This window comes from Cygnus olor, chromosome 8 (genome assembly GCF_009769625.2).
Source record: "Cygnus olor isolate bCygOlo1 chromosome 8, bCygOlo1.pri.v2, whole genome shotgun sequence".
Taxonomy (NCBI): Eukaryota; Metazoa; Chordata; class Aves; order Anseriformes; family Anatidae; genus Cygnus; species Cygnus olor.
The window spans coordinates 27,528,046-27,542,715 of record NC_049176.1 but is presented as its reverse complement, the minus strand read 5'-3'; the positions used below and the strand labels follow the sequence as shown (position 1 = coordinate 27,542,715).

At 61.9% G+C, this 14,670-nt stretch overlaps 1 protein-coding gene across 4 annotated transcripts in view; it reads left to right on the top strand.

Annotated features, from left to right (window-relative positions):
- Positions 1-9,381: 9,381 nt before the first annotated feature.
- SSBP3 (single stranded DNA binding protein 3) overlaps positions 9,382-14,670 on the top strand; it is a 53,668-nt gene continuing 48,379 nt past the window's right edge. For all 4 annotated transcript variants that reach the window (XM_040566397.1, XM_040566396.1, XM_040566395.1 and 1 more), the window contains exons 1-4: positions 9,382-9,614; positions 9,836-9,908; positions 10,095-10,156; positions 10,509-10,593. In XM_040566397.1, coding sequence (XP_040422331.1) covers positions 9,559-9,614; positions 9,836-9,908; positions 10,095-10,156; positions 10,509-10,593 — 276 coding nt within the window. In that variant the 5' untranslated portion in view covers positions 9,382-9,558. The remainder of the gene's footprint in view (positions 9,615-9,835; positions 9,909-10,094; positions 10,157-10,508; positions 10,594-14,670) is intronic.

The window sequence follows — 14,670 nt, the reverse complement described above, 5'->3', positions numbered from 1 at the left end:
ATCACCGTGTGTCCATCTTTTACAGTTCTTCGGTGCGCGATGCTCACGGAGCGGATAATTAGCTAAATGAATTAATTGACATCCATACGTGTAATTAGCAAACGGTTGCGAGCAGCTATTCTCCTTGGGACGACTGAAATTTCTCAGGGACTGGGGTTAAAAGACTGTGGCAGCCCTTCAGAGTAAGTAACGAGGGACGGTCCCCGGCTCCGCGAGGCCGACAGAGGGGCAGGAGCCATAGTCGGGCTGGGGACGGCGCTGGGGAGGCTGCAGGAGAGGCCGGGGATCCTCAGCCCAGCCCCGTATCGGGCTGAGCCTGCTCGAGCAACCGGGACAGCGATTATTAATTACACCCTTAATTACTCCGGAGCAATAAAAAAAAAAAAAAAAAAAAAAAAGCTGACCTATTCGCTTCGGTGCTGCTCGGAGCACTTTGAGCGAGGGCTGCGGCCGCTCACGTCCTCCCCGTGAGGCCAGCCACGAGGCTTGCCCTGAGGGAGGCTGGTTGGGAGGCCGGTTGAGTCCCATTCGGGCCCCATGGGACCAACCCTGCCCCCGGAGCCATTTTGGGGCTGGGGGGAGCGCGACAACAGGCTGCGGCAGGCACCCGCGCTATCGGCGGCGAGATCTTGGGCAGCGCGGCGCCTCATGGCGCTCTTTGCCCTAACGGTTAATTAACGCGGTGGGGCTGTTCCCACGCTTCGCACGGCCCCGGGGAGCAGCGGGGGGAGGCTCCGTTAGCTTTGCCCCTGGCCCCGGGGCTCGTGGGTGCCAATGGGGAGAAGGGAGGGCGGCACGAGGGGGCTGCTGTGGAATGGTCTCGTTATGGGGTGATGGGATGGGGCAGCAAGGTGGGGTGGTGGGATATAACCGTAGAATCCTATAATCATTAGGGTTGGAAGAAACCTCCAAGATCACCTGGTCCAACCATCCCCCTACCACCACTATCTAAACCATGTCCCCAAGCACCACGTCCCGCCTCTCCTTGAACACCCCCAGGGACGGCGACTCCACCACCTCCCTGGGCAACCCGTCCCAACGCCTGACCGCTCTTTCTGAGGAGAAACGTCTCCGAATTTCCAACCTGAACCTCTCCTGGTGCAACCTGAGGCCATTGCCTCTAGGATGGGGTGTGGGGATGGGACATGGGGATGGGATGTGGTGATGGGTTGTGGTGTCGGGGTGTGGGGATGGTGGGGATGTGGGGAGGGATGTGGTATGGGATACGGTGATGTGATGAGGTATGGGATGTGGTGACGGGACACGGTGACGGGCTGTGTGTACGGACGTTTTTTGGTGCGGTGACGGGCCATGCGGAGGGGCCGCAGACCAGGACCCAGCACTACGGCGGGCGCTGAGCCGCGCTGACAGGACCCGCTGACGGCTCCCCCCAGAGCCGCCTCCTCCTCATCCAGGAGCTGCTCCCAGCCCCCCAGGAGGCGGCAGCACGGCGGGGGGGCGGCGCTGGGGGCGGCAGCCGAGGGACGGGGCCCTCGGAGCCCTCACAGGGCCCTCACGGCTCCATCACGGCTCCCTCACCCCGAGCCCACCCCGCCCGGTGCCGCCAGGGGCCGCCATTGCCCCGAGCTCCCGCTCCCCCCCCCCCCGCCATCTTGTTCCGGCTGGAGCGGGGGGGGGGGTCGGAGGCACCCGCGGGCCCCGGCGGGGCGGGGCGGGGCGGGCGCGCGGCCAATCAGCGCGCGGCGGTTTCAAGAGGCCCCTTCCGCGTCCCGGTAGGCCACGCCCCCCCTCCGCGCCTAGCCCCGCCCCCCTCCCCCGCTGCCATCCGCCCCGCCCCCGGGGGAGCGAGGGTGGCACGGAACGGATCGGGACGGGACGGGTCGGAACGGGTCGGAACGGGTCGGAACGGGTCGGAACGGCCTGGAATGGAACGGAATGGCTCGGAATGGAACCGGCCCGGCCCAGAACGGGCCCGATCCGGCCCAGAACCGGCTCGGCACGGCACGGCACGACCACCGGTACCGGTGATGCTTCCCCGCCAGCGTCCCCAAAAGTGCGGCTGCTCGGGTAAACAGGAAGCCCGCACCGCAAGGCCTGAGCGCTGCTGCTCCCTTGGGAACACAAAAAAGTAACCCCAGAGCCCAAAAAATACCCCCTGAACAACAACAAAAAAACAAACCCTGAACACGAAAAATAACCCCTGAGCCGAAAAAAAAAAACAACAAATGAACCCAAAAAAATAACCTCTGAGCCCCAAAAATAATCCCTGAACCCCCCAAATTAAGCCCTGAACACAAAGAATAACCCCTGAACCCAAAAAAAAAACCCATGAACCCCACAAAAAAAAACATGACCCCCCCCAAAAAAAAAAAGTGAACCCAAAAAAACAACCCATGGACCCCAAAAAATAACCCATGAATCCAAAAAAATAACCTCTGAACCCCCAAGAATAACCCATAACCCACTCCCTATAAATCACCCTAGAAAAATAACCCATGAACCCCCCCCCCCCCAAAATAACTCATGAACACCAAAAAAAATAACCCATGAACCCCCTCCAAAAAACATGAACCCCCCTAAAATAACCCACGGACCCGAAAAAATATAACCCATGGAATGAAAAAAAAAAAACCATGAACCCCCCCAAAAACAATGAACCCCCCCAAAATAACCCATGAACCCCCCCAAAGTAACCCATGGAATGAAAAAAATAACCCATAACCCCCCAAAAAAGCAATGAACCCCCCCAAAATAACCTTTGAACCCCTCCAGAAAAACCAAACCCCCCCCAGAATCACGGGTGAGCCCCGGCCACCGAGGGGCTGGGTGGGACAGGAGGTGGGTGCTGGCACCCCGTGGTCTGGGTGCTGGCGCTCGTGCGACCGCGATGCACGCGGCGAGGAGCCGTTTGAGGACGCGGGTGTCCTCCTGTCCCGGGGGGCCTCGATGGGCCACGTGGCCCCCGAGCTCCTCGGCGTCCCCACAGACAGCGGGGGCCGAGGGCTGGTTCGTGCTCAGGGCCCCGCCGGGGATGTCGGCAGCCCCGGCCGGAGGCAATAAAACGCCTGGAATGATGCAGCAAAACAGGCCGGAGCCGCGTGGCGAGATAAATCATCCATGGAGGCAACGCGGAGGAGGAGGAGGAGGCTTTCTGCTCTCGCCGCCCGCCTTTCAGAGCAGCCCTCGCGCCACCGGCAGCGAGGGCCGGGGCAGGATGCGGCCCCGGTGCGGGACCGGCCCTGTGCCAGGGTGCTCCGAGGCCCCGGCCCTGCCAGGAGCTCGTTCCCCATCTCCTCCCGTCTCCCTCGCTTTCACCTTGGCGCACGTAAACGCGCGGAGCTGCCAGGAGTGATAAAATGGCTGTCCCCCAAATTTATGGGGTTTATCGGTGAATAACTCTCGGAGGTGAAGCGGCCGTTGAGCCGGGGAGGAGCGAGCTTTGTCTCAGGATAAATTGCCCTGGGAGCCATGCGGGGCCGGCAGGAGCCCAGCGCCAGCCCCGGGGGGCAGCAGGGACGTGCCCCGTGTCCCCCATGCCCCTATTTTTGGGGCAGCACAGCCGAGGCTGAGCACACTCCAGCCTCCCCCCCGCACCGCTGCAGTACCCATCCATCACAAGTTTCGGAGCCTCGTCTAATTTTGGGGGCCTTCAGCAAACCCAGCGCTATTGCAGCCAAACGAGCCTGCCAATGTTTCCTCGGGAAGGCGGCTTCGCTCCGAAGGACCCTTCCGGAGGGTTCGCTTTTAATAGCGAGATGTAATGCCCCCAATCCTGGCTCCCAGAGGACCGGGCGGCATCCCTCCAGCTGCGATCCCCCCTTCTGCCAGGGGTTTCGGCCCCGAAATCACAAGGCTTGTTTGGGGACCTAGGAGGGGAACAGCAAAAGGTGTGCTTGTGCAGCACAACGGGGACCAACGCTGCCCCCGAGACATGCCCACAGCACTTGGGACGCCCTCAGCGCAGACGGGGCCGGGCTCAGCCCATGAGAAGGGGAGAAGGGGAGGATGGAGGACGGAGGGGCCGGTGGAAAAACCAGAGGCGGCGAGGTCGGCGTGCTGGTAGGTGCGAGGGCTTGCAGAAACCCAATTGCTTCTTCAGTTAACCAGCTTGGGGAAAATGAAGCTGAAGTGTGAAAAATGAAAGTGAAAAGATAGGAACCAACCCACGGCTATTTATTCTAAAAATACTGACCTAAATACTTAAGCGCACATATAAAAGTAGTTGTCTTTTCTTATTTCCTTTATGGACTCTCCTGTTTCAGTTATTATTTCACTGAGAAACCAAAGGATTGGGCTTCTTTGGGGCACCCTTTGCACTCTCAAGGAGTTTAATGTATGCTCAAAGCCCCTCCAAGAGCCCAGCTTTGAGGTTTGGCCATGCCGACGCTGCAGGAGAGTTGAGATGCTCCGAGCGGCTCCCATGCCACAGCTCTTCACTTTGGCAAAGGCAGAGGCTGCACGCACCACAGAACGGCCAAAGCGGGTGGGAGGAAGCAGCAGGAGGCTGGAGAGGTGCCCGACGCACGCAGCACCCCGCTTACAACCCCACCAGCCCTCCAAGCAGCGACAGCGGCTTTCCAACCCTGCAGGATGCTGCAGGGGTGAGTTTCGGTGCCAAAAACCCTGCTCCCTATGCAGCGGAGTTGTCACCTCGGGACACAGCCCCTGGCTCGCTGCACCCAAAAACCAGCGGCTTTTTGCCTAAAAACGAAGGTGCTGAAATAAAAATACGCACAGCAGTGCTGAAGGGACGCTCCTGTCCCAAAATGAGCACCGCAGGGGGTGGCTCGGGGCGCCGCGGGCAGCTCATATCAGGCGGGGACACATGGAAGAGGCGGCTGATAAGTGACTCCGCTGGTGGGAGAGGTGGGAGCGATACGGCCCAAAGAGGCGGCTGTGGGGAGCGAGGAGCAGGGCTGGGGACGAGTCCTGCAGCGCCAGCCGGGCACCTTCCTCTGCCCCGTAAAACCCTCCTCATCTGGAGGGACCATAGGGGCTGCCTGGGTCCCTTCCTCCTCGGCTCGCTGCGCCACAGGTCAGCACATCTCCCGCTGCGCCGTAACGCCCACTGCACTCTCTGCTTTTTAATATAGGAAATGAAAGGTGCCAGAAATAGCTAAAAATCAGCAGTTTGGGGCTCCGGCTCTGGCCTGGAGTTACTCGCCTGAGCGCTGGTTTGCGTAGGGAGGGGACGCTTAATTGCAAAACATCCCTTGGAGGGAGATGCAGGCCTTCCACGTGTGTTCGTCTCGTCTGCAGCTACAGAAGCTGCAGCACTAAGCCCCAGCAGTGCCAGCTCCAGGAGCACAGGGGGAAGCCCAGCACGGCCCTGGGGAGAGCAGCTCCCATGTGCCGTGTCCCACCCGCTGCTCTGCCCTCCGTAGGGCCGTTGTGCGGGGCGAGCCGAGCGCAGGTACCGCGGGTACGGGACCAAAGCCACTGCGCAGGAGCTGCTGGGGGAGTGCTGCTGCGCTTTCCATTCACAGCCCATCTATTTTGCAATAACTTCGCCGTGATGTTCCCACGTAGACAAGCCTAAGCTAGCATAGATAATGAAATGGGTTAAAGGAGACAGGAGGAGGGAGAGGAGAGGAGCCAGCAACTCGTAGTAAATCAGGGAGAGAACACGGTTGCTTTACATTCAAGGACTCAGTGGCAGGACGAGTTTGGTTTATGCCGAGAGGATCCGGGTTTCCAGGACGAGGTGCAGCCCGGGAAGCCAGAAGTGTCCCTTTGGCGGGGCTGCTGACCCGGCCACATGTCCATCGCACCCATCCTTCTCCTCGCCTTCCCTGAGTGCCCACTCCACACGTGCCACCAGCAGTAAGACCAGCAAACAGCACCCAGCCCGCCTGCGGGGCTCGCAGGGGTGAAGCGGGTGGTGGGGGGACACCAAAAGAGGCCCCAGCCCTAAGGGGCAGGCAGCAGGGTCTGCACCAGAGGTGAAGGTGAGTGAAGGTAAAGGTGAAGGTGAAGGCAGCCCCAGCAGCTTGTGGACACCAGGGGACCCGCACGCTGATGCTCCCCCACCTTTGGCATGGGTTTCGAGGCAGTCCAAACAAGCTAATTAAATGCTGCTCAGCTTAATCAGAGCCATCGAACACCAGTCAGAAGAAATTAATCCCGCGTTTTATTAGATGCTGCTCGAAGTCGCGTTTTGGCACCTCATCCTCGCTTCTCATCTTCTGGGGAAGGAAGAAGGACATCTGCGGGGAAGAGCGAGGGTGCAGCAGATGGCAGCGGGGATGATTCAGGGCCTCGAGGAAGGAGCTGCGACTCCAGCGGCGTCCCTGGGGGGGGGGGGGACGAGACACCTCTCCCTGCATCCCCCAGCCTCCCCCCCCCGCCACGACTGCAAGGCCACGAGGCAGGCAGGGATCCCAAAAAGACGTGTTCCTCCGCATTGCACGCTAATGGCCCCGCGCGATAGGTCCCGCTGCAATTAAATCGCACGGCGCGTTAATACGCAGCGTGGCGAGGCCGCTCTTCCCACAGCGACTCCCTCCCAAACCTGCCCTTCCTGCTGCGCTTCCCTGCCCACGGGGATCCCACAGAAGCCCTGGCTCGGCCTCCAGCAACGCCCGGCGCGGTCGCTGCCTTCCCCTTGGGGCGCCGGGGGCTGCTGCCTTCACCCCACCACCCCCCACCCTGGGCACCCGGCAGCGTTTTCTCCTGCCTTCGAGCTCGGCGGAGCAGGGCCGTTTCGGTACCCGCCGGGTGGGCGCTGGGTGATGTGGAGAGGGAGGCAGCCGGGGCTGTGGGCCGTCAGATGGGTGGTTGAAGCGACCGGCGGGCTCTTGGTTTGGGTTTTTAATGATTTATGATGCCTTAATCACTGCCATCCAAGGAAAAATCCCAACGGAGAGAAGCCCGGGATGAGGAATTTGGTCCACGGGCTGCCCTCAGAGCCTTGGGAGTGCTCGGGAGGCTCAGTGCCTCCTCCTGTGACTTGGCTAGACAGAGCTGCTGGCTGCGGGTGTTGGGATTTCTTTTTTTTTTTTTTAATTTTCCTGTCATAACTTGCGTTAAAACTTCGCAGAGCCACTTAATTGTGCTCTGCGGTGGCGAAGATATGAAATTAGTCTCCCTTCTGATCTTCGGCGAGGCTGGTCCAAAGCGACGGCTTATAATTTGCTCTAATCACCTCACCATCAGGTCGTGGCAGATGCGAAGCCGGGGCTGGAGGGAGCGGTACCCGGTGAATTCACACGGGACCGGGGTCCCCACCCTCGGCCTGGCGTCGTGCTCCGCGTTTCCCCGCGCCGGGGTGGCAATATCTCGACTTTCTCTTGGTGCCACTTGTGGGAAGCTTCCAATCAGCCGCGCTTCTCCATCTCCCTTAGCAACAGCCAAGAACCAGAGCCGGGCCGGAGGACGGGAGGAACGCCGAGGTGGAGGCTGCCCGGCCTCCCCGCCGCCGTCCTCTGCCGGAGGCATCGTCCCCGTCCTGCCCTCGCGGCCGCGGACCCTTGGAGGCACGCGGGGAGGTTGGGCGCCTGCTGCTGTTGGATTCCAGGTCCCAGGTGGCCTGAGGGGGAAGGAGGCGACTGGATTTTGTCTCCTCAGTATCTCAGAGAATCGACGGGTTAAAGGGAAATAAACTCTGGGTGAACGGGAGCGGACGCGGAGCTCGATGTGCTGCGAAACACGAGCAGGCTCAGAGGCAGCCACGGCCGTTTGAGGGTGTTATATTTAACGGGGATATTTAGTAAACATCTCCTGTTTACCCTCATGCTGGAGGGTCACACTTGGCCCACAGCCCAAGACCCAGGGGAGGCCCCTCGTTATTTCCAAGCCCGCCAGAACGGCAGAGGAGCAGCGGGAAGACGCAAAGTCCGTGGTTTTTCTGTCCTGGTCCTTGGGTCTGGGCCCTGCAGCCCCGCTGCAGAACCACGCGTGGAGCAGAGCCCGGGACGGCCACAGACGCCCTTCTCAAGTCCGCTGCCACCCGGACAAGTGCCAGGCACCCGCTCCGCAGAGCACAACGTGTGCGCCAAGCCAGGTTACGCTCGCTCCTTCCAGCGAGGATCTCAGACGACTCCAAGCCCTGATACTTTCCGACCTACCACAGCGCACGCAGATTTTTTCTGTTTGCTTTAAAGCGAGTTCGGCCCTGCTCAGGCAGGTCCCAATGGCCGTGAGTATTCCCACGGGCGCCACGGCGCTGCCTGCCGCTGGAGGAGTTACTCCTACGCCCGGCGGCTCCCCGATCCCGAAGCCTGGCCAACCCCGCAGGAGGCTCGCCGGGCTCCTTGGCCCTGCTCACGCCACCCGAACACTTCAGCCTCTGCACCACCAGGCTCGATTTTAACAATTGGTGTTTTATCCCTAACGAAATAACCCGTGCTCAGTGCGCAGGCAGCAGCCCCACATCCCCGCTGCCTCTTTTCTTTTTGGGAAGGTGAGGCCGGGCAGGGGCCGAGCCCTTTGCAGCCCCAGTGCTTGCGGTGCTCCCACAGCTCTTCTGTGCGAACCGCGGCCGGGAGCGGGTGGCGGGGGTCTGAGTTCTGCTGGGATCTGCTCCCGGGCCTTTGCCCCTGTTTTACAGCGGGGGTCCCACGGAAGGGGGTGAGGTGTGACAGGGGCGAGGTGTGACAGGGACACGGCTGTGACAGGGACACGGCTGTGGCAGGAGCCTTGGTTATGGGGGCACAACCCCACAGCACCCAGACCCCCCCAGGCAGCCCCTCAGGCAGCGGTTAGCACCCCCCTCCCCAAACAACGTGCGTTCTCCATTTTATTTCACTCCCTTTTATTTTATTTTTGTTTTATTTTTCTATTTTTAACCAGAGAGGCAGCGGGGCCCGCCCGCGCGAGCCTCGCCCCGTCACCAAACGGCCGAAACCCGGCAAAGTTTCGCAGCGGGGCGAGGACGAAGCCGACCCCTCGGCGCCCCTCGCTGCCCCCCGGCGCCCCTCAGCCGCGGGCCGGCCCCAGCGGGCGGGCGGCGCCGTTACCGGCACCGGGGCTCCCCCCCCCCCGCCCCCCGGGGGCTCCCAGCCGGGCGCCGCGGCCCTGAGGCAGCGCCCGCCTCCCCCCCTTCTCCCTCCCCTCAGCGCCCGGCGGGCGGTTTCAAGGCCCCCCTCCCTCTGTACCCTCGGCGCCGACCAATCAGCGCGCGCGATGCGCGGCGGCCCTGCTCCTTAAAGGGCCAGGGCCCCTCGAAGGCGAGCCCACCGCGGCGGAGGAAGCGGCGCGGCGCTAGGACCGGCGCGGCGCCTCGCTCCCCCCCTCCGCGGGAGGCCGCGCGCAGGAGGGGGGGCGCGAGCGGGGGGCGTGGCCACGCGTCGCCCCGCCCCTTCCTCTCGGCGATTGGCCGCGGCGCCTGTCAGTCGGCGGGGGGGCGGCGCCCGGTGCGGCCACGTTCGGCTGCGCGGCGGCGGCGGCGGGTGGCGGCGGAGCGGGGCGGCAGCGGCGGGGCCATGGGGGCGCGGCGGGGGCCGGCGCTCTGACAGCCCGGGGGCGGCCAGCGGCGGAGCGGAGCGGAGCGGGGCGGGCACAGCGGGACCGGCAGCAGCAGGAGCAGGAGCAGGAGGAGGAGGAGGAGAGGAGGAAGGCGAGGAGGGCGGCGGCGGCCCCCGCAGCTCCGCGCCGAACATGTTCGCCAAGGGGAAGGGCTCGGCCGTGCCCTCGGACGGGCAGGCGCGGGAGAAGTAAGCGGGGCTGCGGGAGGAGGAGGAGGAGGAGGAGGAGGAGGAGGAGGAGGAGGAGGAGGAGGGGTGGCGGGGAGCAGGGGGCGCTGCCCGGCTCCGGCCGCGGCTTTGTGCGGGGCGGGGGCGGCGGCTGCTGCTGCTGCTGCTGCTGGTGGCGGTGGTGGTGGTGCCCGCCCGCCCGCCAGCCCCGTGCCCACGCTGCCGCCGCCGGGCTCTTGCAGGCTGGCCCTGTACGTCTACGAGTACCTGCTGCACGTCGGCGCCCAGAAGTCGGCGCAGACCTTCCTGTCCGAGGTGAGCCCCCCCGCCGCCCTTTGTGCTCCGCCGCCCGGCCTCCATCTTGTGCGGGCGGCGGCCCGGGGGGGGGGGGGGGTCCCCGTGTGTGTGTATCCCCCTTCCTCCCCCCCCTCCCGGTCCCTTCTTCCCGTCCCGTCCCCAGCCCGCCGGGCTCTCGCCCACTCGTGGCCTCTCGCCCCGCAGATCCGGTGGGAGAAGAACATCACGCTGGGCGAGCCCCCCGGCTTCCTGCACTCCTGGTGGTGGTAAGTGCGCCCCCCCGGCCTGCCTGGGGTCCCCGTGGTCTGGGGGGGGCGGGTTGGCTCGGGGGGAGCAGGGAGGTGGCAGCCCCCGGGGGGTGGTGGTGGGGTGGGGAGCACGGCACGGGGAGCTGGGTTTGGGTGGTGGGGCTGGGGGAGCGCCCGTGCGGCTGGTTCCCACCCGTTGCGTTACTCACGCGTGGTCCCACAAGGCTTGGTGGACCCCAAAAAACATGAGGTCTTGATTTTGGGGTGCTCGGTCCCCCCGCTGGGGTGGGAGATGCTCACCGAGTGCGCCGGGCAGTTGGCGGAGGCGTCGGCGGTAACCGGAGCTTCTCGTGCTTTTTGTGCCGTGCAGCGTGTTTTGGGACCTTTACTGTGCAGCTCCCGAAAGGCGAGACACTTGCGAACATTCAAGTGAAGCAAAAGCCTTTCATGACTATGTGAGTAACAAGTTTCTAATCCTCGCGGTAATTATAGAGTTGGGGAGCTCGGGCTTCTTCGGCGCGCCGAGAGCGAACGTAACCAACTGGCAAAAGCGTGTTTTTAACCAGCAGCGTTCTGATTTGACTGCACAGTATTTCATAATGTTGCAATTATGTAAATGAGCCCAGATACTTATCTTAAGCACTTAAAGGCATTCAGGCTACTGGTAGAATTAAGCAGTTTTGCATGGCAATGGACAACAAAGCGTTTGCTATGACCACCGTGGAGGATCGATGGCGATGGGTTTCCTGCTGAGGACATCTCGGTGGCGAGCCCCGGCGCGTGGGGAGGCGTTGGGGCGCAGCTGGGAGGCGGGGAGGGAGGGGGGGGATTCCCCAAAATGCCATCCCCCGTCTTCAGCCTCCAAAAACCTCGCCGTCTTTGGCAAGGCTTGGGGCTGCCTTGGTTGGCTGGGGATCCTCCCTCAGAAGCGGCAGCGGGGAGGTAGGCGCGAGCTGCTGGTGATGGTGCAGACCTGCCCTCTTCCCTCTGCGGTCGGTGGTGGTTTTTTCGCCTGCTGGTGCTGTGGGCTTCTGGTCCTTGTGCAAAACGTGGAGCAGAATGCTTTGAGGAGCCACAGCTGTGGTGCTGCTGGACCTGCTTTGCCACGAGTCCGCTTGCTTGGTGCGCGCAGGAGCAAACCTAGAGGTGCCACAGCTTGCTGCTCTCCAGCCTGGTGGCTCTGGAGACCCTGTTCTACCACCGCCCTAGGCGTGCGGGTCCTCAGGTGTTTGGTGAGAGCAGACCGCGGCTTGTCCTCTGCAGAGGTCTTGGTGGAAGCCAGCAGATGTTCCTCCTCGCCTGGGATGCTCGGGGCCGAGGTGTTGCGCTCCCAAAAGCGTCCTCGTCCCGCGGGCGCGGGGCTTGTTGGCGCTGGATGCGGTGGGAGCAGGGTGGGCTGCCCGCTCCCGTCCTGCTGAAGTCGCCCAGATCTGCAGCGCTGATCTGCAGCGGGGAGGAATTTGAATCAAAGGATTAGTCACCTGGCTGTGGGCTTGGACTGGAGTCAAGCGAGTTGAAATTGTGTAGCAGGAGCTGTTTTTGTCTGCTCCTGGGAGCCTATGGTATGGAAACCATTTTTCCTCCCTTCCCCGGTCTCTCGTTGCCTCGACATGCCTGGGTTGAGCCGCCGGGAGATGTGCGAGGTTTGGCTGGGAGCAGCGCGGGGAGCAGAGCCCGGCGGCGTGTCCCATCTCCTGTGCCGAACCGAGCCCGTGTCCTTCCCCTCGAGGCGCCCAGGATGTGGTGGCGTAGCTGAGCCCACGTGGGGACGGGTGGCTTGGTTGCCCCCTGGGGGAGCCGCCCCGCTGGGGTCTGTGCTGGGTGTCCGTCTGTCTGTCCCGTGGCCATCCCCCACCGCTCAGCCCCTGGCTGCGCCGCGCCGCTTCCTGCGTAGCTGGTTTTTATTTACTGGGTCAGATTAAAATTTTGAACTCCTGAACCGAGGGTGAGGGCGAGCTGACAACCCGGGGGTTGTCAGCAAATCCATCGGTGCCGGGCTCTGGTGCTCAGTCCTCTGCTGAGCGCTGCCTGCCGCTTGCTCCTCGCGTTTTTGGGGCCAAATCCTGCCGCTTCGGAGCCTGGCGGGCAGGGAGGCGGGAGGGGGGCAAACACAGACCTTCAGGTAAGGAGATCCACAGGTAAAGATGCCATCAGCAGCTAGGGCATGGTAACGCTACGTTCGCAGCAGCCTTCTAATAATATCCGAGGATTTAGTGTGTTTAGAGAAATTAATCTTTTTTAGCCTGGTAATAATTCTAACAATAGGCACGAGTGCATTAGACGATTCGCATAAACTTCTTTAATACACGTTGCTGTGAGCTTACGGGGCAGAGGCACAATCCTGATTGGTTTTAATTCTCGCTGTAAGGCGGTTTTGTAACAGCCCTAAGTGCTTTACCTTTTGGGCTTCCCTGTGAAGGCTCATAAGGAGATTTTCAGCCCTCTGTTGGCTTCCCTGCACCGGTTTCTTGTTTTGGTGGGCCCGGTTTTGGCCCTAAAACGGGTGCTTGCTGCCGGCCGGCTGGCCGGGGATGCTCGCGGCGCTTTCCGAGTGTACTTTGCAGGGCAGGGACCTGCCCGGCTAAAACTTAAATATTGACCGAGGACAGGAACCGGCTGATAAACGGTGCGTGTGAATAGCGCCTTGTTTTTAGGGTGCCGGCACCCGGGGCCGCAGGGCTGAGCCCCGCACCCGGGCGCATCCCGCGTGGGGTGGGGGAGCACCTCAGCAGCCGCCCCGCGCCCAAACGCCAACCCCCAAAACCCACCGGCGGGCGCGCGACGGCTCAAAAGCGACGCCGGGCCTCCTGCGAGCCCCGAGCTGGGTGGACCAGTGAGTAATTTCATCTGTTGGTTGTGGTTAAAAATATCCCAATATAGGCCTTGCCCCAGATTCGGGGGAGATGGCGTTGAAACGTGGCCGAGCGCAGAACTGCCCGCGCAGCGGTCGCCCGGTGTGCGCGTGGAGTGCGGCGTTTGCTTCCCAAAAGGCGACGTGTTTGCTGTGCCCCCGTGAGCGCGAGGCACGGGGGTGCCCCGAGGCCCCGGCTCCCCAAAAAGAGCCCCGGGAGAGCCGGGGTGCCGTGCTGGGGGGCACGGGGAGCCCCGGTTCGGAGAGGTGCGGGCTGGGGGAGCGGCGCGCTTCATTAGCGGGGTGTTAGCCGTGGGATTTGCGTGCTGTGTAATTTCCATTTCATTTCCCAGCCTAACTATACGAAAACTGTTAGGAGCAGCGGGACAAATTACCAATTTCCCCCTCCAGTTTTTAATATTTAATTCTTTTTTTCGGGGGGGGGGGGGGGGATAAAATCAAAACCAAGGCTCACCCTCCCTTTTGGGGCCGCTCTTTGGCTGCTGTGGCGGAGGAGTTTTGCTTTGCCTTTTTCCTCCCAAGGTGGGACGTCGGGGCGCTGCGTAGGCACGATGGTCACTGGGAGAGCTGTGTCGCGTTGGGATTTGGGTCTGTGCAGGCAGGAGGGACCCAGTGGTTTTGTCCCCAGGCACAGCTGAGTCGTGCTGGTAGGTTCTCGTCAGTCAGCCTCTTCCACCGCCTGTACCAGAGGAGAATACCCAGAAGTTAAAATGCTGCGGGGCCCCTACAGCTGCGTGCACCCACCGATCCCCAGCCGACTTCTGCAGCTGGACCTGCCTTAAGGGCTTCCCTTGACCCGTAGCAATTGATTTAGGGTTATTTTTTGTCGTGTTCTTACCCAACTGGGCAGGTTTGTGCTCCAATCCTCGAGCCCTGGAGCTGGTGGGGGGGGTGCTCGGGGGACATCCAGCCCAGCTCTGCCTCCCCGCCGCCCCGGGGGCCGGCCGGTGGCGCAGCGCGGTGCCCGCTCGCTCCGCGCCGGCCTGACAGGGGATTTCAGCCCCCGCCTTATCTCGGAATTGGCCGATTGATGGTTGCAGTTCAGCGTTTCAACATGGTGAAAGCCAATACAATTTGAGTTAGCGGTGATGACTGCCAGTTTAAATACCGCAGTGAATTTCTGTCAAAGAGCTAATACACAGAAAGGGGAATTGCAGAAAACTTGATCACCAGAACCACTTCAGTCGATTTTGGCCTCCAGCTACAGAAAATGAACTTAAATCTAGTTGACTGTTGCTACATACTTTTTGTGGTATTGCTCTGCCTGCGCGGCCAACTTGGAGGGGAACTCGAAGGAGAGGAGGATCAGAATGGTGCTCGGCTGCCAGAGCCTTTTGCTTCATCCTTCCTCCCCTCTGCTCCACCCAGCTCCCCCCCAGAAAAACCCGCGCTCGCGAGCGTTTGGAACCACGTTGGCTTTGCCCCGAAAGATTTACAGACCAGCGGCTTCAGATTGCTTTTAGGCATATGCAGTGTGCTTGTTAGAGCAGGGCATTGATTTATTTTATTTTTTAACCTCAGGAAACCGATGCAGTTCTTCCTATAGAACTTTTCCTGTCTGGAAGGATGCTCTGGCGCAGCAGCGGGGGGCTGCAGCCGGGGAGGTTGTGATGAGTCCCAGAGATGATGGGGAGCTTGGTGTCAGCGCCTGGCTGGGGGA